The sequence below is a fragment of the Sapajus apella genome, unplaced genomic scaffold, assembly GCF_009761245.1.
Source record: "Sapajus apella isolate SASKATOON/1434 unplaced genomic scaffold, GSC_monkey_1.0 scaffold8, whole genome shotgun sequence".
Classification (NCBI taxonomy): Eukaryota; Metazoa; Chordata; class Mammalia; order Primates; family Cebidae; genus Sapajus; species Sapajus apella.
The window spans coordinates 38,538,292-38,561,626 of NW_022436948.1; the positions used below are offsets into that span (position 1 = coordinate 38,538,292).

The window sequence follows — 23,335 nt, forward strand, 5'->3', positions numbered from 1 at the left end:
TTTTAAAACATGATTAATCAATATATTAAACTTTGTTAATTCTCAATGCATCAGGACACAAAATAGCCATTACTTGTGATGTGGGCCAAACTTTTCTTTGTTTTATATTCTAAGTCATTTTTTGAATGATGTACAGATGTAATGATAAAAGGAGAGTGAAAAGAGTGAAAATTTTTATTAGAACTTTTAATACAACATTTAAACAAAAAAAAAACATTTTTTTTTGCATATTTCTCTGGCTTTAATGATACGTATAGCAAAACTGAGCAATAATTGTCATGCATGATCCTGAAATACACCCATCTGGTAAATAATGAGTCCAGCTTCAAAATACATCTCTAATGTGTCCTATCTTATCGTTGCTTTTTGGTTCTTCTTTCACTAGCATTGTCGGAACGCAATGCTTTAAAAGAACTTCGATTGCTCATAATGCTACCCAGAAGAATAACACATCTTTATTCCATCGTTGCAAAACATTTTCATTTTTAGATTTATAAAGAGCAATTAAAATAAAACTAAAGTATATTCTTAGAATTTCATCATCACCAAATACTTTCAACATGTTTCCATTTATGGACTATGTAAAGTGAATTCTTATGTTGAAAAATCATAAAAGGTAAAAGAACATTGTCATATTTTCCTTTTAGCAAAACCATATGTTTGCAATATTGTGGGATGGAGTCCTTCCTTATATTAGAAAGTGTTCCAAATCATCAATTTTTGAGCTTGATATAATTTAGTTAGAGTATCACAAGTCAAAACTTGTTTTACTGTCATTTTAAGGGGCTTGAGCTCCAGTATTTTTATATTTATCTTCAAATTTTTCTAATCATTTGAGATGTCTTTATTAATTTTCTTCTCTTGCCGTTATAGGCAGAAAATGAAAAATTCTGAGTTCTTAGCTGATATCATGAAAGCAAAAACCTACACAGTAGCAAACAGAACTATAATATGGTGTTTTTGTTTCTATAGTTCTTTTAAATATGTATTTAAAAAAATCCAAAACCCGGGCAATGGTATAAGCACATAGGTATTAGATAACAGTGATGATTTTCTATCAGTTGCATAAACCTTCTACCCCAACATTGTTCAATAGAACTTTCTGTGATAATAGAAATTTTCTCTATGTCCAGATAGTAGCCAATAATCAGCTATATGTGGCTACTAGCAATTGAAGTGTGAGTATTGTGACTAAGGAAATGCAATTTAAAGTTTACTTAATCATAATTGAATTACATTTAAATTTAAATGGCCACATGTGACTAGTTGTTACTTTATTTTCACTCTTACATAATTGTATATATCCATTTTCTTATTATATTATTTTTTTATCATAGTTGGGGATAATTGATGAGTTAGTGGTAAAGTAACACCTAGTATACTGAATTAGCAAGATTTCTCATAAGAAATATAGTGCCATTAATTTTATACTATATCTTAGATTTATATGATGATTCAATGTTTTCATATCATAATTGGAAGTAAGCTGATTTTCAAACCTATTTTTAAAATTAAAAAAATGTTTGGATGATCACTAATAAAGAAATAGTACAAATTATAAAATGTTCCCTAAGCATAGTTAGAACTGTATCAAATGCACCATAGGGTCAACAGTTATAAAAATGTATGGGTCAGCACAATGGCTCACACCTGTAATCATAGCTAGCACTTTGGGAGGCCATGGCAGGTGGATCACTTGAGCTCAGGAGTTTGAAACCAGCTTGGCCAACATGGAGAAACCCCATCTCTATAAAAAATACAAAACAATTATCCATGTGTGGTGGGATGTTCCTGTAGTCCCAGCTACTTTGGACACTGAAGTGGAAAGATCACTTGAGCCCAGGAGTTTGAGGCTGCAGTGAGCTGAGATGGCACCACTGCACTCCAGCCTAGGTGACAAAGTAAGATACTGTCCAAAAAAAAAAAAAAAATTATGTATTAAAATGAACAAAAGTGGTGATACATTTATTACCTATACTTTTACTGCTGCTTTTGCTTTTCTTTTAGGTCTTCCTTGTGGCCCAGCTTTATGATAGAGACACATTACTTCTACTCCTCTGCCAGATACATTCAGTTTTACACACTGCCAAACATGTCTTCTTAAATATTGGTTCTTAACCTGAGATAATTTCTTATTAATTCTAATATAATATCCAAACTCTTCAGCTTGACATTCAAGGCTTTGAAAATGCAACCAACCCCCTATAATGCTGCTCTCAATTACATTTTTCCAAATAATCCACTCTATGCTTTACATTATTTCTAGATGACTCATATATAGCCAACATTTTTAATACAACGCTTTGTTCATTTTTCCTTTGCCTTAAATCCCTTCTTTTCTTTGCCTCTAGAAAAATTCTACCAGATCGAATACTGTGTTTTCCCTGAATTATTTTAAATACCACTTTTCTAGGTAATCTACTTTGCTTCTGACAAATATGTAGAATCTATCCCTCTGAGAACTCCCAGAATACATCATTCAAGTACTATGATGCCTGCAATGTTGAGTTTTGCATCATTTTGAACTATATATGATTTATCTTATTTATTAAGACTATCTTCCTGTGGGTTGCTTTTTTTGCAGATGTATAACACTTGTATAATCATGGTATTATGCCTTGTATGCATGGTGATTTATAAATATTTTTTAAATACATGAATGATTGCCACTAAAGCAGTCACTAGAATTGAAAAAAATTTAACACATCCTTGAAGAATGCTGATAATTTTCAGCATTAAGAAATGTGAGTTAAATGAAAAGTGAGAATTTTACTACAAAATTACAAATGGGAAAAATAAACTAAATATCTTAGAAAAACACAATTGTACCCAGGAAAAAAATGAGTATCAGATATGGCTGGAACTGAAAGAGGACTATTACCACTTGGTATATGAAGCCCAGTGCCACTATTAAGTGGTAGAACTTGAGATGCAGATTGAGTCTGATTTACAGCTTTTCATTTCAGGAGAGTGTCATAATGGTCTTGCCCAGAGTACTAAGCATTTACTTCCTTTCAGGAGTGAGCCATGATGTGAGACAACATAAGCAACCCATATCAGTGCTCACAGCTTCACAGTTCTCTAGTAGTTTCCAATCTGCTGTAACAAAAAAGGCAGAGATAGACAGATAAATAGACAAAAAATAGATAATAAATAAAATAAATGTAAATACTTTAGATAAAAATATTACTGACATTTTGGGCCAGAAAATTCTGGTTTTTGTTGGGGGGCTGCTGAGGGGCCTGTCCTGTGCACTGTGGGATGTCTACAAGCACTTCTGTCCTCTACTCATTAGATGTTAATTGCTATTCTCCGTTCCTCTCCCTTCCATTGTAACAACCAAAAATGTCTTCAGACATTTTCAGATATAGTTAGGGGATTAAATAACCCTAAGATAAAAACCACTTTTTAAAAATAAACCAAAAGTGGCTTCACAATGGTGAGTTGATGCATAGTTTTCTTTAGTGTTAATTTTAAGTACCAAGAGATCTTTATGAGCGTTACATAAATTTAGTTTGGAAACCTTATGCAATAATATTGCAATAAGGCTAAGATTCACAAATCTTTCATCTGTTAGACACTTTAAAATTTTTAAATTTCCCTTAGAACAAATTTGCTGAGGGGAGATATTTTTTATATTTTTTGTGGATGAGAAGAGTTTGTGAATAAGAAAAGCCTATTTTTATAAACGAGATAGCATATTTTAAAAGAATGTTTTTATCTGTAAATGAGGAAAAAGATGTGAGAGAGATAAGAGTGTATACAATTTGTACATCATGTAGTGTCCATGTCCTGAGCTGGGTGCTAATTTAACCAGATGGAGAAAGTTAATTTTGAAGAATTTAACAGAACATAGTATGAACAACATCAATTGCTATTGTAGTCTAAGAGAGACTAGAAAACATAAACTCATTGTAGTATGTTTAAGATAGGCCAGGAGCGGTGGCTCACTCCTGTAATCCCAACACTTTGGGAGGCAGAGGCAGGCAGATCACTCGGGAGTTGGAGACCAGCCTGACCAACATGGAAAAACCCCATCTCTACTAAAAATACAAAAGTTAGTTGTGTGTGGTGGTGCACACCTGTAATCCCAGCCACTCGCGAGGCTGAGGCAGGAGAATTGCTTGAACCCAGGAGATGAAGGTTGCCATGAGCCGAGATCTCACCATTGTACTCCAACCTGGGCAGCAAGAGTGAAACTCTGTCTCAAAAAAAAGAAAAAAAAGATTGTAGAAAAGGGGTCAAACAAAGGTAAGGTAAGTGTTAGCTTCACTACTCTGAGCATGTTTCTTAATCTGTACAATGAGGAGAGCAATCGAAATTTTGGCATACTTTATAAGAGTTTGATGAGCTAAAGCATACAGAGCATTTACATCAATGCATATTATTTACCAAGTATTTGATTAATGTTTACTATTATTAGAAGATAGTTGTGACAAGTAAATTTGATTTTGTAACAAACTTAACCACTAGTTGGAAAATATTTTAAAAGGCCATTATTCATTTATTGTTTAACAATTACTTAATTGAGGTCCAGAAGTCATTGTACAAGACAAAGATGATCTCTTCTCTGATAAGCATGAATTCCTAAGAATATGCTAAACATCAGCAGCACCTTTAAGACTAATAACGAATCTTGAGGTGTTGCAATATGAATGCCACAATGTAAAATATTATAATGTTGCAATGGTATAATTCTAGTGAAAAAACAATGGATAGAAATGAATACTAGCACTGTTCTTTGAATGGCTTAGAGATTATGTAAGTGTTTGTCGAATGAATAAATGGGAGTACTCATAGGAAATAATTTTTTGAACAAATAAAATTATAAACATTGTATTTTTCTTTCAACCAAAGACTGTAATATGAGCAATACAAAGGACTGCTGCTACTTTGTGTTATAAATCACCATTATTTCCTCACTCAATACATTATACAATATAGGATGGTACAGCAGTCTTCGGTTGTTTCTCTTATTTAGCACTTTGGCCATCATCCATAACAGGTTAAATGCTACTTTTATATAAACATAAATTCCTGTTATATTTATTCAATTACAAAAGAAGTAAGGTGGGTTTTTTTTTCTGATAAAACATTTGATTAAAGCTCCTTTTTATTCATCTACAGAATCTAGTGATGGATAAATGTTGTTAAACTAATGACACTAAATACTTTAAAAGCTTGTGCTTTTAAGATTGTCCATTAAGTGGTTTAATAGAATCTCCATCACTAGTCTTTTCTCTTTTAAAATCCTTGCTAAGGATATAGAAAATCCACTCTGCTGGATCAATATCTTTACTTTGATTCAAATCCTCAATAATTCAAATGGAACATGAGGTATCCTTACTTCCCAAGTTCATAAAATCTTTAAATTTTTGTTTCAAAGAAGAAAAATCTTTTTTTGAGACATAGTCTCACTCTGTCACCAGGCTGGAGTGCAGAGGCACGATTTTGTCTCACTGCAACTTCTGCTTCCCAGGTTCAAGTGATTCTCCTGTCTCAGCCTCCTGAGTAGCTGGGATTATAGGCACACACCACCATGCCAAGCTAAGTTTTGTATTTTTAGTAGAGACAGGGTTTCACCATGTTGGCCAGGATGGTCTCGATCTCCTGACCTCGTGATCTGTCCTCCTTGGGCTCCCAAATTGTTGGAATTACAGGTGTGAACCACTGTGCCCATCTAAAATTAAAAGAAAAAAAAAAAAGTTTTGTCCATAAATGTAGCTCTTGAAAGTAATTGTGTTTCTTCCTAAATGAGCCCCAGAATTTGTCAGACAAAAGTAAAAAAAAAAAAAAAAAGTAGGAAAAAAATGGGGTTTTCCACAGTTAAATATTTTATAGACATTCTAAAGATTATTTTTTGTTTCTACAAAAGTCTTAGAGCATTTGTTTCTGAAATATCTGTGTATTTTAATTGGATGTTTGTAAGTACTAAGAAAATATTTGTGAATGATTGACTCTATGCCTATTTTTATATACTTGTGCAAAACTTCTTTATTCTTTTGCATTCTGGATAAAACATTCATTTATTTATACAACACTTAAGAGCTCTTACAATATATAAAGCGTAAGATATAAAGACACACCATTGAGTAAGTTAATATCTTAACTCTTGAATGCTTAAAATGTTGTGGATATATTATAAATATACATTATATATAATATATATTACATACATTCATGTATATTCAATAAATACAATGTTGATAGACCTGATTTATTTAAAGGCATTTTAAAACAGCATGAAAATTGCTAGTTTGCCAAAAAATAAAAATAAAAAATCTGAGTTTAACATATAGGACAAAGCTAGAATAAATAAAGAGCAATCATATTAAATCATTTTTTCTAACCCCCTTTTTAACTATTACTAATTGGTATAATACATTATAACAGTAAATTAAAAATAGGACATCATACATATCTCCAATGTACTGAGTCAAAAGAGTTTGTTTGTTTTGTGTAATAGTACAGCAGGATTAAATGTAACTGACATTGATCCTACAGTGGAAAATGGAATTATTTCCACAGTAAGGCTGGAATTACTATTTAAGTAAAATTTGCTTTAGAACATACTCCTAATTTCAATCATTTGAAATATGTTTTAAATGAATAACTATGAACCAGAAGAAAATCCATAATTGATTTATAAAAGATACCAAAAAAATAAAACAAACTTTTTAAATATAATTCTTAGTAGATAACTTGACAAAGGCATGCAAGGAAAAGTTTGGATGATGCAGTATTCACTTCATTACTGTTCATCTCTGGGTCTGTAAAAAGGGGAGTAACATAAGGCATCAATTTGATTATTTTATAAAACCATCTACATGTAATCTACTGTGCATTGTTCCATTTCTGACAAATTATCCATTAATTTTGATATGTAACAAAATAAATAATAGAAATATGTTTACATAGGAGTCTCACACATTAAAATAAATAGTTTGAAAACATTCTGGAAAGTGAAGGCTTTCAAAATTAACTGAGTTTTGAGATGACTACTTTTCTGTTCTTCGGTTAGCTAACAAAATATAGTAGTTTTAAACTCATTTACAAGTATTATTTCTAAAATATCATTGCTATCTTACTAAAATGTTTTTAGAATAACATTGCTTAATCAACTCTCTTAGGTATGATAAAGTGTCTGATGAAAATAAATAGAAATAATAATGACAGAGATTTCTATGAAAGCAGAAATTACTTCCTTATATTCAAAACAATTATTTGAGAAAGAGTTAAGTTTAAGATAATAACCCCTTCACTGTAGTACTTGTGGTTAAAAAAATAAAAAAGTATTTGGTGAATATTACTAAAATGGTAAGTTTAAAGAGGAATAATTTATATCATAAAAATATTAACTAGCTTTGGCTGAATAATTAAATAAATCTCTTCACAATTGAGCACTGCCCCTGCCAAAATCTGATGAGTAAATAATAGTTTACACATGTGGTACTTGCATTAAAAAGAAATTGATATTTTTATCAACATAGAAAATTGCTACCTAATGATATCCAATGCAGATTATTGTAAAAGTGAGCAATATGTATTTTTAAAATATATTATTATTATTTAAAACTTTCTGGGAGTAGATAATCAGTGTATATATCTATGGGGTACATGAGATGTTTTGATACAGAAATGCAAGGTGAAATAAGCACTTCATGGAGAATGGGTTATCTATCCTCTCAAGCACTTATTCTGTGAGATACAAACAATCCAATTACCTTCTGTAACTTATCTTAAAATATATAATTAAATTTACAATTGACTATAGTCACTCTGTTGTGCTATCAAATAGTATGTCCTGTTCTTTCTTTCTACCTTTCTTCTTGTACTTATTAGCCATTTCTACCTCCCTCGCAACCACTCCAGTACCCTTCCAACCTTTGGTAACTACCCTTTTACTCTTTATGATTATGTGTTGAATTGAGTTGATTTTTACATCCCACAAATAAGGGAGAACATGTGATGTTTGTGTTTCTGTGTCTCGCTTATTTCACCCAACAAAATGATCTCTCCAGTTCCATCCATGCTGTTGACAATGAGTGGATCTTATTCTTTTCATGGTTGAATAGTACTCCACATTAAATTAAATTAATATGAACTAAGATTAAAAGCTAATCTAAGGCTTGGAACTTGAATATTTAAGACATATGTGTATCAAGCACCAATAAATTTCAATTATGCATTTAAAATATTTTAGAATAGTATACCAAAATGATTATGAGAAGCTATATCACAAATTTTATTGCTGGCAAGGCATCTTAGCTCACACCTATAGTCCCAGCACTTTGCAAGGCTGAGGTGGAAGAATCACTTGAGGCCAGGTGTTTGAGACCAGCCTGGGCAACACAATGAGTCTCCATATCTTTAAAAATGGAAGAAGGAAGGAAGGTAGGTGGGAAGGAGGGAAGGAGGGAAGGAGGGAGGGAAGGAAAGAAGGAAGGAAGGAGGGAATGAAGGAAGGAAGGAAGGAGGGAAGGAGGGAAGGAGGGAGGGAAGGAAGGAAAGAAGGAAAGGAAGGAAGGAAGGAAGGAAGGAAGGAAGGAAGGAAATTAGCCAGGCATGGTGGGAAGGAAGGAAGGAAGGAAGGAGAGAGGGAGGGAGGGAAGGAAGGAAGGAAATTAGCCAGGCATGGAAGGAAGGAAGAAAGGAGGAAATGAAGGAAATTAGCCAGGCATGGTGGAGCACTGAGGCTGGAGGATCATGTGAGCCCAGGAGGTCGAGGCTGCTGTGAACTGTGATCACACCACTGCACTCTAGCCTGAGGGACAGAGTAAGACCTTGTCTCACAAAAAGAAAATAAAAATAATTTTACTTTTTCTCATTTAATAATTATTTATTAAGCACACACTTCATTTAAATACTACCAAGACATGGATGATATGTGAATGGCTTTTAAAAAGAACGTTACACAAGGATGAAAAAAGGAACATGATGCAATGATATCTGATCAAATTTGAAGGTAATGAATGATTGCCCTTAACAAATTTTTTTTTAAATATGTAAGAATTAAATAAGCAAGTAGTCTTTCCAAAATGGAGCATTTCTAATCATTTGTATGAAGACAAAATGAAACATATTATTAAAGAACTTGATAAAAATAAAAAGCCTGAAATTCAAAGAATAAAATAGAATCTTAGAAGACCAGAACATAAAATAAGCAGATTATGTAGGACTTAAATAGTTTAATAATTTTGTTTTGTATTTTAAGAGAAAAGATTAGCCATGAAAGGTTTTAATTAGAGAGCTGATGTGATCAGATTATGTTCTGAGAAGGTAATTCTGTTTTGTTATAAGAGTAAGATTTAAAGGGTTAACATTTTGACACGAAGGAGACCATTTACTATTTTGGCAAACTAGATTAAAACGGTGGTTGCAGAACTACAAAATAGTAGTGAATTAATTTGAAAATTATTTAGAAGGTAAATAAGAGTTTATGAGCAATTGATTACAGAAAAAGCAAGGAAGCAAGAGGTGTCTGGTTTATGTGGCTATATGGATGTCAGTCGTGTCTATAGAAATAGAGATCTCTGAAGGAAAAACATGTGGGGGTAAGATTGGAGACTGAGTGTTCATGTTGAATACATCAAATGTGCCATACCTTTTAGATATCCAAGTGAACATGCCACATAGGTGCTGCATGTAAATAAGCTAGTGAAGCAAACTGCACAAGGATATATAAATCCATGAGTGATTGGTAAGTAAATGGAAACTAAAAATATGAGTGAGGCTTAAAAGACCCAGAGAAATTTGAGAGAACGGAATTTGAATCCCATTCACCCTGATCTTAAACATTTAAAGGCTACATAGGAAAATGCCACCCAACAGAATCTGAGAAACTGTAGCCAGGAACCTAAGGGTTGAACCAGGATTATGTCTGTGGCAGGGAGGGGATTGGGAAGCAAGTGAAGCATATATATTTGTCAGAGAAATCTAGGGCAGATAATTTTTTAAATCTCCGTTTAAAAATTATCTTTATATAAATTCCTTTTTTGTTTCCTTATTTATTTGGAAAGATAAGCCTTAGGAGCAGGAATTAAGTTCCATTTTGAGTAATTTTGAAGTCAAATAAATGAATACTGTCTTACATCTCTTGATATTTAGTAACTTAGAGGTTATTTAGGTTATTCCTGAGAGTTTTATGGAAATATGTACTCAGTATATTACCTGCTTTGGCGTTTGCTTATAATTGAAATTCTTTATGTTAGATCTAAAGGGAATGCTGAAGCATGCTTCAAGGAAACATTTGTTACACAGATTCTCATCTCTCCTGTACTGCTTAAACTAAACAGGTAGAACAAAGCCACAGTTTGCTTTCCTCTTTTCTCACAGCTGCCTGCCACTATGTAAGTTACCTTAACTGAGGCAGATCCTGGTGGTGATCATCCATTCCGTTTGGCACATACTATTTTTGTGTACTGAGAAGGGCAAAAGTGCCTGGGAAATAACACCTCCTCACCAACCTCCACCACCCAACCCCCGGGAGCTGTCCTCAACCAAAAGTGATAACTGGAAATATTCTATAAATAGTCCTGTCTCTTGCCAGTCAAGTAAGGTAACTCAGAGTCATGTCCTCCATTCACTCTCAGTTCCACAGTGGAATTGAACTCAGTTTGCTTTGCTCACTGCGTAGTCGGCTCAATAACACAGGCTTCATTTACTTCCTTCCCTTCCTGTCTTACTTCTCAGAGCTTCCTGAGATTACCGCCTCGCACATTACCCCCTCAATAAAAGACACGCCTTAGGATCTGTTTGTTTGGACACTGGACACTGTCTTAGAGTTCTCCAGAGACATGGAGCCAATAGGCTGTGTATACATATAAAAGGAGATTTATTATAAGTAATTGTCCGTATGATTTTGGAAACAAAATCCCAAGATCTGCAAAGTAAGTCAGCGAGCTGGAGGACCAACTGCACCAATGGTTTAGTTCCACTTCGAATCTAATGACCTGAGATTGAAGATAATTGATGATTTAGTTCCGGTCCAAAGGTCTCAGGATCAATACCCAGAAAGACCCAAGGTTTCCATTCTATTCTAAAGGCAGGAAAAAAGTCAATGTTGCAATTCAAAGGACATCAGGCAGGAAGAGTGTTTTTCTACTTAGAGGAGGAGGATTAGCCTTTTCATTTTATTAAATCTTCAGACAGATTGGATGAGGCCCTTTCGTATTGTGGAGGGCCATCTGCTTTACTCAGTCTACCAACTTAAATGTTAATCTCATCCCAAAACATCCTCACATTAACACCCAGAATAATGTTTCATCAAATAGCTGGGCACCCCAAGGCACAGTCAAATTGACACACAAAATTAAACATCACAGACACCCAAATTAACACAATTCTGTTTCCCAGAATCATACTTTTCTGATCTTTCACCTTAAACTTTTTCCAAGAAAATTAAACTTTCTTTTGTAATATATCATGGGGAAAATCACTTTTGCAATATGTGTATTTAGTTATAGGTCAAAAGACCATAGGCCTCAGTTTGGCCAGAACAGTCTGGTTCACACCTGTCATCTGCATAATTATTAATATTTTTTATTTTTCTTTTAACAATGTCCTACTTTGGAGAAGAAATTATGTGATTATCCTAGTCAATAAATGATTTCGTAGATTTGCTAATAATGGAAAAATAATAAAGTGTGTTTAAATCTGATATTCAATTTTTTCTTCTATCAGTTAAAAAAGAATGATGAATGTGTGTCATATTTCTTCAGATTAATTTTTCTTCCTAAGTCATTTTATATCACAAATATTTAATGTGATGTATTTGGAATGTTTATTTGCAATCAGAATATTATTTTGTATCATCTTAAATGCATTCTCTTATTTAAAGAATTGAGGAAGAATGTATTTGAAAAGCATATATAATTTTAAAGTATGATATAAACCATTATTTTTTATTTTGTAGTTTATTATTCAATATATGAAAATGTAAATTATTTTCCTTAGATAAGGTTACAAACCTGGAAATTACACAATCGGTATTAACTCATTTAACTGGCTCCAAAATCAAATAATTATATAATACCAGGACAGATCAGTTCTTCTATTACAACTAAGAAGAAAAGAATGAGAATAACTGTGATCCTCTGGAGAGTTCAGAACCTATTTTGCTCACTGTAGAGAATGTGAGGATAAGAGGGGAAGACAATTCCACATTGACTTTGGGCCAGACAATGCCAGGGCTAGCAAAGTCTCATAAAGAAAGAATGTGTTTATATTGTCTCTCTTTTTTTAGCTTATTTTTCATTTCTTCTGTGAAATATGCTATCTTTGTGTTGATTAAGGTATATTATATGTCATAAAAGTTATAAATATACATGTCTTTAAGTATTCATTAATCCTCTTCCACTAGGGATGATTTACTGTTAAATGGAAATAAATAATTTTCTAACAAACATGTAGTGGCGTATATAACAAATGCTGACTTTTAGTAAAATCATAAATGCTATTGGAAGTGACTCAGTACTTAAGAGCAAGCAGCATGTGCCCAGTGCTGCATCACTGCGCTTTGAAAAGATTCTGCATAATGCTTGTGAGACAGTAGTTGATCTTGAGTTCATTGTGGGTTCCTTTTGTGAGCCCCTGGTATTCCCACAACAATGAAAGTGTTGTTATTCAGATGCACATAAATGCATTCAGCCCATAATAATAGTATTCATAGCCATCTATAAATAGTTTAAGAAACAATTGTATGAAATGCTTGATATTCATCTGAACCACTTTTTGCAATTTCATTTTTAAATTCAGATTTCAGAAGTAATACAACAAAGGTGCTGATAAGATATTCAGACTTTTTTTAGCTTTGTATGGACAGGACGTTAGCTTTTTAAATCACACAGCCTGTTTTTGCAAATCTGAGAAATCCTTTATAAATATATACAATTATAAAAATCATATGAGACATGCTGAACACACAGCATGTTGCACAGTTATTAAATAGTTTTGTATGTGTTTAATTACCTGTCTTAATATTCTTTTGTTTCTAGATACACCATCAGTTAAGATTATACCATCAACTCCTTTTCCACAAGAAGGACAGCCTTTAATTTTGACTTGTGAATCCAAAGGAAAACCACTGTAAGTGAGTTAATGAGCAATAAAGCTTTCTACTTTTTTCTTTTATCTTGCTTTGATTACAGGCTTTAATTGTAGAAATCCACAGTTTGTGTCTTTTATTGGTGGGCAATGTGTTCTCTAAAACAGAAAACGTCATGAACCATGTCTTCATTAGTGTCAATGGAAGACTGGTTTTCTCTTTGTCTTCTAGTGAAATTTCTGGGAAGATTTTCAGCTGTTATTTCTTTTTATTTTTTTTCCAGTAAGATATTTTAACCTGAATGGAGTGTAGGCTTAATCAGCCACTGTTTATATCATCAGACTAATAAAAGCTGCACATCGTTGAATTTAGTTCTCCCATGAAAAACTTAGAAAATACTGAAGCATCCCCAAAATATGCCAATGTTTTAAAGCTACATGGAGAATCATTTTCAAAAAAGGAAAATTAAATCTATATTTCTTACGAAACACCCAATGAAACAGATAACATGAATGAGAAGGATCACAAACTCAATGTGTTTAATGATAAAGTGATTTCATTATTAGAATACATACACATCAATGTGCTAATTTCACTTCAACTCTAAAACTTTATCTTTTGAAATTTGTGTTTATAAATAGCCAGTCAAAGAATACCTGGTTTTAAGCAAAACTTAAATATGGATATTAAATATGTATATTTAAATTCTGTTTAAAACCAATATGATTATTCTAATATAGTAACACTCTAGGCCTAGCTTTATGTAATTTACTTGATTTTTTTAAAAGATTCTTATTTATTTGAATTCTGTTTAAATTATAATAGGAGGAATTAAATTGTTCTTTGTATATGACTATAGGAGGTTTCTTCTGGCAAATCAGGTTAAATTACTAAAAATTTGCTTCCAATAACATTTATATTATTTAAGTGTAAGTTTCATATTATCTGATGAGGAATTTTTCTAAAAGAATTGGAAGATAGATGCCTGACATTTTAACTTCGTCAATTGTATGTCATTATATTTTTCACCGTGTTAACAAATCCATACCTTCTTTACCACAGTTTTGATATTTTAAAACTGTTCTCTCTTCTAGTAATTATTTTACAGAGATTGTTTTTGTTCTTCTTTCCTTCACATTTATCCAAAAGTACACTTATATACATTTGGATTATATACACAATTTATGCAATATTTAATTTACCTCATTTGGAGGTGAAGTTTAATATTTAATTCACCTCATTTAGAGGTGAAGTTAGGGAACATGCTTTATAGAATGCTTGAAAATAAATAAATCCTGCTTCAGAAACATCCCATTGTCTTACAGTGATTCTTTGATTTCACATCTACTTTCAACAGTAGAAACATTATTGTACTTATGGAAATCATTAGACTATGTTTTATATAATTAATTATTTAAGTAGTTCATATCACTCATCTAAGATATAATTGAATGAATGTGTCTTCTAGTGGGTCTCTTTTGAGTTACCTAAAAATAATCTTGGATGTGTAGTAATTCTCTGCACTGCAGATGAATGAAAAGCACAATAACTTCTTATTCATTTTATTTAAGAATACAAATTTCAAGAGATTTATAAAATGGAAAATGTTACCTTTATCAAGAGAATTCTGATTACTATGATTTTGCAAATAGATAAAGGAAATAAGAAAGGCTCCCTATTTTACAGAAGAGAAAACTGAGGCCCAAAAGTGTTAACTACATTTTCCTATTCATCCATATTTAAAATGAGGGAGAATTTGAATTCAGTTCAGTCTTGCCCAGAGCTTTCACTCTTTCAATTATGTGCTGCTACTTCAATTGCTAAATGTGCATTTCCATTTATTCCAGCTAAAGTTACTTTTGAAAAACTAGGCTGACAATAATTGGGACTGACAATAATTTTCACCACTGAAGTTGAACCCCTAGATGCTTTAGGGCAGTGAACTTGCTGGTCTCATGATATGTTTCACTGTTGCCATCCTCCTTTCGTAGGCTTTCTTTTATATTTATATTCTTTCTGGAAACTTGTCAAATGTCTACCAAACTAATCATTTCTGGCATGAGTTCATAGCCATATGAAAAATCTGTAATTAATGCAGTATATTTTGACAATTAACTCATAGGCTCCACAACATCTTCAAAGTAAAGTAGTCATTATATGTTGCCTTTCTCTTCGTAGATCCCATTGTTATATTCTGTATGCTGTGGTCCACAAGTAAATATGTATTAAGTTATTCTCTTGTATTATATTTCCATTCGCAAGTTTCCTTTTATCATATTTCCTTGAAGACGGTCAAGATATTGGCATTAAAGTTGGAGTCAACTGCTTTGATGCCTGTCTTCCTTAGACTGTTGGATCTTTGTTTTTTTTTTTTTTTTTTTCTTCCTAATTATTTTAAATAACTTCTCTACATTTTTACAGTAACTATCTTCTCCATTGCATGAAGGCATTAATCTCTTTAAAAACAGTCTAAATTTTAGCCTCTCTGTAGTTTATATACTATTTCCAACAGTGCCAGATGAGGCAGAGAGGACAAAAATCACGAGAAGACTGAAATCATTGGATTTTCTCAGAAGGAAATCTTCCTGATCATAAAGAAAAGTCTTACTAGAGCAAAAAGAACAGGATGCAAATTGACATGGTTTAATCAGGGAGTTAGTAGTTAGTGGGGAAGTAAAGACAGTCACTAAAGGAAAGACTATAAACTTCAAAAAATGAATCGTAAAAGGAGAAAGAATTATGAGAAATAATTTGTCAAACAAATTTTAAAATAAAACAATAATGACATATATAATGGGGAGACTTGCATATTTTAAAATAGGAACAAAAGAGTGGGAGTAAAAATGAAATATGTGATATATTCAATGGGCAGGTTAGAATTACCTGTTTTACTCAGATAATCACTGTCAAGTCTCTACTCTGCAACTATTATACCTGTGTTTTCTTTTTGTTATTTAAGAACCACTGAGAAGGAACAGTATATCTTAGTCTTTGAGTGGGGCTCCAAGCACTTAAATTTTATCATTTACCTGATCCACCTCTCGTGAGCATGTGAAAATCAGGAATGAATAGTGGCTATATGATTTATTTATATCTTGTAGCTGTCTTAAATAATACATTTAATCTGTGGCCAAAACTTCATTGTTTCTTAAAAAGTATTTGACTAATATGTAATGTTTTGAAGAATGAGATATTCACAGTAATTAAGTATATTGGTAGTAGGCAAAATCACACCACTATCTTTTGTGTAAATCACAACATCATGGCATGGCTAAGTTGCACTGAAGCTGGTGTTCGGAACCTGCCCTTCTTTATGCTAATGTTGTTTTCCTTGTTCTAAATGTGAGGGCCCCAGTGACTATTTATGAACAATCATGCCTTATTTGCCTGCTTTGGACTGAAGCCTTTTGCCATTTTCCTGTGAAACAGCTGCATAACTTGGGCCAGGACCAAATTGTTCCACTTGACACTACTATAGAAGCATTCTATTCTTTCCTTAAAAGAGAGATTACTGTACATGTGTGTCCATTGTTTTAATTTTAGTTTAAAGTGAGGACTGAGCTAATGCCAGCCACTTTTCTTTCAAGTCCCCAGAGTTTTTGCAACCCTCTTCTTTTGTTGGCTGAATTCCCAGACAGCTTTCAGGCAGCAGCATTCTCCATTTATAAAAGTAGAGGAAAACACACACACACACACACACACACACACACACACACACACACACACACACACACACACACACCATGAAACCCATATATTACATTAAAGTCATGACCTTAAATGGTGTGAGGTTGCCACCAACACGGTGTAACTAATGAGACATCATTCATTTTAATCAAATGTTTAATGCTTTTTAAATTCACCTCCAAAAAAAAGCAATTTGACATTTTCAGTGAGATAAATGTGTATTTTGCATCTATTCTATAAAAGAAAATAATTACAGTTACTGATAATTTTTTCTATGTATCTAGCACAATGTTTATGTTGTACTTACTATTTTATTTTCTGGTAACCACAATTTTTCTTTTGTTCTTGCCATAAATCTGGTATGCATAATTGCACAGCATGTAACATTCCAATTCTATAAACAAAGAAAGAATTTAATCATTAGGAAGACAGATCACATACTATATAGCAACTAGTGAGGTGTATTAGGGGAATAATTACACATCTATTTTCAAATTGATCAAGAATGAAAGAACTCTGATATGTATATATTAACATATTTTTCTATTAGCACAATGGAGACTTTTCAACAACAACAACAACAACAACAAACAGACAAAAGGCAGGGCACGGTGGCTCATGCTTGTAATTCCAGCACTTTGAGAGGCCTGGGCAGGTGGATTATCTGAGATCAGGTGTTTGAGACCTGCCTGGCCAATATAGTGAAACCCCATCTCTACTAAAAATACAAAAAATTTATTCAAGATTGTTGTGGGCACTTGTAATCCCAGCTACTGGGGAAGCTGAGGCAGGAAAATTGCTTGAACCCGGGAGGCACAAGTTACAGTGAGCTGAGATCGTGCTATTGCACTCCAGCCTGGGCAACAAGAGCAAAACTCCATTTCCAAAAAAAAAGACAAAAAAATTAAAGCAAAGCAGTTTTGTATTAAGTCAATGTTCTCAGCCTCACATGTACCTTATACAAATCACAGGTTATTTGCTAACCATTACACAGTTCAAGTACCATCAGAGGAAATGACAAAACAAATGAGGAATTAAAGAAAGCAAGTTATCGTCTAGAGTGAAATGTTTACCAAAAGAAGATAAAATATGTATTTTAAAATATTAATCAATAATAGCAGTTTTACATTATTTGACCTGATATATAGCAGTTGTTATTACAGAATACTTACCTCTCTCCTGATATATAGAAAAACTCTAATTAATCATTGAGATCTGTATTTTATTTTCAAATAGGATGCCTAAGCTGTCATACTTTGAGGCACAAAATGTTTTGTGATATTGTAGAAAGAGAATGTGGACCTAGGTTTAAATAATAAATATGTGGATATCTGGGGCCTGAGTAGTCCTAAGCAAATCACTTAACCAGACCAAGTATTCTTTTTTCTTTTCTTTTAATTGATAGACTTTAATTTTTAGAGCAGTTTTAGGTTCACAGTGAAATTGAGTGGAAAGTACAGAGATTTCTCCTATACCCCTCGTCCTTACCCACTCACAGCCTTCCTCACTACTGACATTCTATACCAAAATATTACATGTGTTATAGTCAATGTACCTACACGGATCCATCGTTATGACATCAAAATCCAATGTTTATGTTAGGGTTCATTCTCACACATCAAGTAGTTTTATCTCTAAAATAAAGAACCCAAAATTTAGCAGATTGTTTTAATAACAACAGTGTATATGAAATGTCCGCCTCCAAGTAATTGCATAATACATAACAATAATGAGGTTGATAAATTATTATTTGATCAAGGAAATACAATATATCTCACCAAGTTACCCACTCAGAAGTCTTAATTATATATTTAATATCCATTCTAATATTAGGCTATTATGGCAACTCTGACAACTGAGTTATCTCATATGTATTCCCAGGCAATGGAATTCAAGATTTCAGGCGGAATAAACACATTTCAGGAGAGTGGGTCTGTCATTTTCAAAGGCATATTTAAACAGCAAAAAGGAACCCAGACTGATGTCATGGCAAAACTTATATAGCAACTTGGATATTTTATTCGAAGTTAAGTAATAATAGTAATAAACCACAGAGAAGAGAAGCAGAGTTATGAACCGCAGTTGGGGTAAAATCCAAAATAGTTAAAACAGAAGACTGGAAAATCCTGAGCTACAGGAAAAGCCTCTTCACTAATTTACCTTAATTTTAACAAAGCACAAGTTTAGATCAATTTGCAAGGAAAAGAAGGAATTATGAATGAGTTTTAGTTTGATAGATATGGGAAAGTCTACACTTTGAAGCAATTTTATTGGAATGAAAGGGAGTAAGTAGTTACCAAACTTTGCAAAGAACAAATGCGGACCTGGAAAGCCTTAAGCAACCCAAACTAAGTAGATGGTGTGGCTCATGAGTGGTGAAGAATCCAGGGTCAGTGATGTATAAGACCTTTTTTTGGCATAGTTTTTCATCGTTTTCTCTCATGTGTAATTGTTTAATTTAAATCACAAAACTACTTTGTTGTAAAAGGTTTATAAAAATTGTTGCAATCATTTCTGATTTTTTAGAGGAGGAAAAACAAGTGTTCCAGTTATGTGACCTTTCCCAGTCACACAGTTGATAAATGGAAGAATTGGGATTACAGACAAGTCTTTCTTTTATATTAACGACAATGATGGTTGTATTTTTTGGTGTACCTAATGTTTTTCAGCATTGATTTCTTTTCACGATAACTCAATAAAGTTGGCAGGCATTGAAGAGTTCTTACAAACTGCTAGGACAGCCCATATTTCAATCAAATCATTGTTTAAAAATACCAGTTATGTAGGCTCAAACCTATATTAGCATATCTAAATATTATTTAAAGAATTTCTAAACAGATCTAAATATATCTAAATAGTTTCTGCCTAGCTTTTATAATGAGAGCAATAATTATTCAGTTCTATAATATATATATATATATATATATATATATATATTTAAAATAGGATATATTGCATTCTTAATTTTTTCTTTTAGAAGATAAAGACTGCAGGTTACAACTAGAATACAAAATTAGTGCCAAAATAATATCAATGCAATGCAATGAAAAGCTTGGAACTTAAATAGAAAAAGCTGAAATTTAAAATAAAACACTCCTTAAGAGCATGTCATAGTATATTATTAAATGCAATGTTTAAAATGTCACTAAAATAATTAGTGGGATAAATATAATAATTGTCTCCTTATCATCTAGGTGTTCCTATACCGGTAGTACATAGATAATAAAGGATATAGAGCACTTAGGTTGGTATGGGTGTGTGTGTGTGTGTGTGTGTGTGTGTGTGTGTGTGTGTGTTTTGTGTTCTGATATCTAGACAAATGCAATATTGTCTCAATTAGGTAATTAAAAATTAAAAGTAATATAGTCAGTTTCTTCTAAAATGTCTACAAGGATATAATATTAAAAAATTCATTCTAAATTTTCAGAATTAAAAATAAATATATGTGCAGTTCTTTTCATAATGAGTTTCTTTTCTGAGATCCATAAGGTCTTTTGCTTCTTTTTTGTGGTTTCAAAATTTAATCACACATTGACTCTCTGGAAACACACAGTGGTTATCTTGGAAATGAGAGCGAATATATTTGGTTTTTGTTTTGAAACAAGGAGCTGACTCTTGGTAATCTCAACTGCTGTTATTTAGGCTGGGCATGGGCATCTGTAGTGTGTTGGGCACTCAATCATTTTCAATTAAACGTTCCAATGTCTTGTGAAAATCCCATAAGAGCTTGCAGAACCACGATTATAGATCCATAGAGGAAATGTACTTCTTGAACATTTCCAGGTAAGCAGTTTTCTTATAACACAAAGGCAATTATTTTGAGGGATTATGTAAATATTCACTGTAAAACCCCACACCAAACATGTCTCAATACATTTAAGACATCATTTTGGAATGGTGCTAAATATATGTTTAGTGGATTTTCAAGAATGCACTTTTTGGCTCATAGATTTGAAATCTGTAGTTTTAAAAATACATTAATTTTGAGATTATGTTTAAGCATTTTACTCTATAAAGTTTTGTAAACATTGCATATGTTTTTGTACAATAAATTTAACAACATGGTAATTGTAGGAAGGTTGCAGAAAAATAATCACTAAACACTTTAAAAATTGAAATATTAGAATTATTTCTGTATTTTTTAAAGTTAGCATATTGTTCTAATAAGATATGCTTTTCCTCTTTGCATTTATTTCATAACATGTATCATAAATTTGGAGCTAATATTTCTCTAGTAGTCACTTTCTGAAGATCACCGGTTTTAATATCAAATGAAACATATGATGCAGAAGCAGTAGCTTGATGGTGACCAGTGTTTAACATAAACATTAAATCTTACAAGGCTTAGGAGCAGTATTTTATGGTATAGGAAGTACATAGGCTGTAAAGTTACTCTTACATAGAAAATAGGACCCCATCATTGCAAAATGTCCTTGAACTGAATGGTTTACAGGTTCCTGATGGAATTAGGATGCTTATAGAAGCATTTTATATAGTATCACATTGCTCTTATGATGTACACAGGTTGATAAAAAGGAAGATTCTGAGGAACGCACACTCACAATTTTTTTCATTATAAAACCTGAAAATGTTGCAAAGCGTACTTTAGTCAAAGGAAAATTTTAGTAGTCAATAATTTTCAAATAAGTTGAAAACTATTTTCCTAAGAATGATTATTGTTAAATATATTATAAAGATTTCATGCTTAACGTACATATACACAGGGGCTTATTTCTTGAATGAGAGAATGAATGCTTACTCAAGATTTTTTATCTTTTAACTAGGAGTTAATATTCTGTGTTTACCAAAGAAAAGAAATGTTAAGTATAGATTAGGCATGGGTAATTGTTTTGCTTCAGCAGAAAGTCCTTAAGAGATTAGCTTAAGTGTTTGTAACAATCTTGAATATTTTTCCTTCAATCCAAAAATCTGTCACTCCTTCATGATCATAGCAATCTTATCTTTTGTAAGGATAATCTTTTATTTGTTGTGCCATAAATTGGCTGGAATTATACAGTATGTAGTATGACTGCTTTTTTAAAACTCTTAAAATAACCATCAGTGAACACTGCCTTATCAGTAAAAACTAGTCCAAGATTTTACAGGCACTCTAAAAAATGACATTATTTTCAAGTCTTCTAAAGAGCTCTCCTTTCTTGCATAGATTATTTCCTGTTTCAACTACAAACTTCTAAACTTGGAGGCAAGAAATGCCTTTAAAAAAAATCAGATTCAAGTAGCACATGTTGATGTTAATTAGGATAAAAGTTCATTTTTATTTGCTATCAAATTTTAAAATCTACTGGTGAAATTAATATGCATGTTATTTTTTCCTATAAAGCTAACAAGTAATGTAATGAAACTCCTCCTACTTGACACTAAAATAGTGTCATAATTTATTTTAAAAATTTGTGTAAGTAGATAAACTTAGAATTCATTTGCAATGTAAGTGAGTAAATAGGCTTGAATTTTCCTTTTCAAATTTCATTTATTACTGCATTAAAATGTCTTTGACCCTGTCAGGCAGAAGTACTGATAATGACATTTGAGTAGAAACTTTTGTTGTTGAGCCTTTCAACAGGAGTCTTTGGGATTCTCAAACAATAGCTGGAGGAAAAAAGTTTATTGCTTTTCATAAAATCAATTGTGCAGATATGGGAAATGCCACATCAATACTGAGCAACCTCTGATTCATGATAGTTGTGAGGATAAAATAAGAAACTGAAGAACATTTCCAGAAGTAATTAAAAGAGAAGAGAGTAGAGGCTAATGAGAATAAAGCTAAGGAACTACCTTGTTCTTTCTCACACACAAATACACAAAGACACATTAAATTAATCAATACAAGTAACTGCAACAGGCAAAGAAACACAGTGGAAAATCTATATTGAAAAGATAAGTTGTTTAAGAATTTACTTCATCTTCATAATTTATTCAATCCTCTCCTTCCTTTTTCTCTGTTCATTTACACTTCTATTTCAGTACCAAATATTTGAACTGTTAGAACAAATCCAGTTTTACAAATGAGGGTACTAAATATATTAAGATACAGATTTTTTCAGAAAGATCTATTTTCAATATTATGTTAAACAGCTATGAGAAGGAGAAATGTGTATGTCTAATCACACATTTTTATTGACATTAATGATAATACATTATGGATATTTCAACAGATTGGAAAAACAAAAAAAGCTCCAAGACACAGTAATGATATTTACTTGGGCTTTAAAATTGCCTTTGTCCTTGCTATTCATGTGCGCACTTGAATGACGGCTTCAAGAAGAGTATTTAATAAAACAAACATCCTTTACCGTCTCTTTCTTTTTCGTTAGCTTGCTTTGAAGTGCTAAAGGCACAGAGAAGATGAAAAAGATAGGTTTATTAGGACGAGGCATTAACCAGATAATAATGGATGGAGAAAGGGGGAAAAATGATTGACTGGATTGTAAGACTGGTTAAGGAGAGAAGTGAAGGGGAGGGGGACATTAAAGAATAAAGGAAAATAGTGGGCCCCTTAGTTAAGATTGGAGGCCTTGATGATGTACAAGAGAATAGTGAACTGAGCAAATAGAAGTTTGTAATTAAAAAAAAAATGAGACTTTC

At 32.3% G+C, this 23,335-nt stretch overlaps 1 protein-coding gene across 5 annotated transcripts in view; it reads left to right on the forward strand.

The window, feature by feature from the left end:
* Positions 1 to 23,335, forward strand: part of CADM2 (cell adhesion molecule 2) — a 1,064,920-nt gene that overhangs the window by 939,123 nt on the left and 102,462 nt on the right. For all 5 annotated transcript variants that reach the window (XM_032276649.1, XM_032276647.1, XM_032276648.1 and 2 more), the window contains one exon: positions 12,996 to 13,086. In XM_032276649.1, the coding sequence (XP_032132540.1) occupies positions 12,996 to 13,086 (91 nt within the window). The remainder of the gene's footprint in view (positions 1 to 12,995; positions 13,087 to 23,335) is intronic.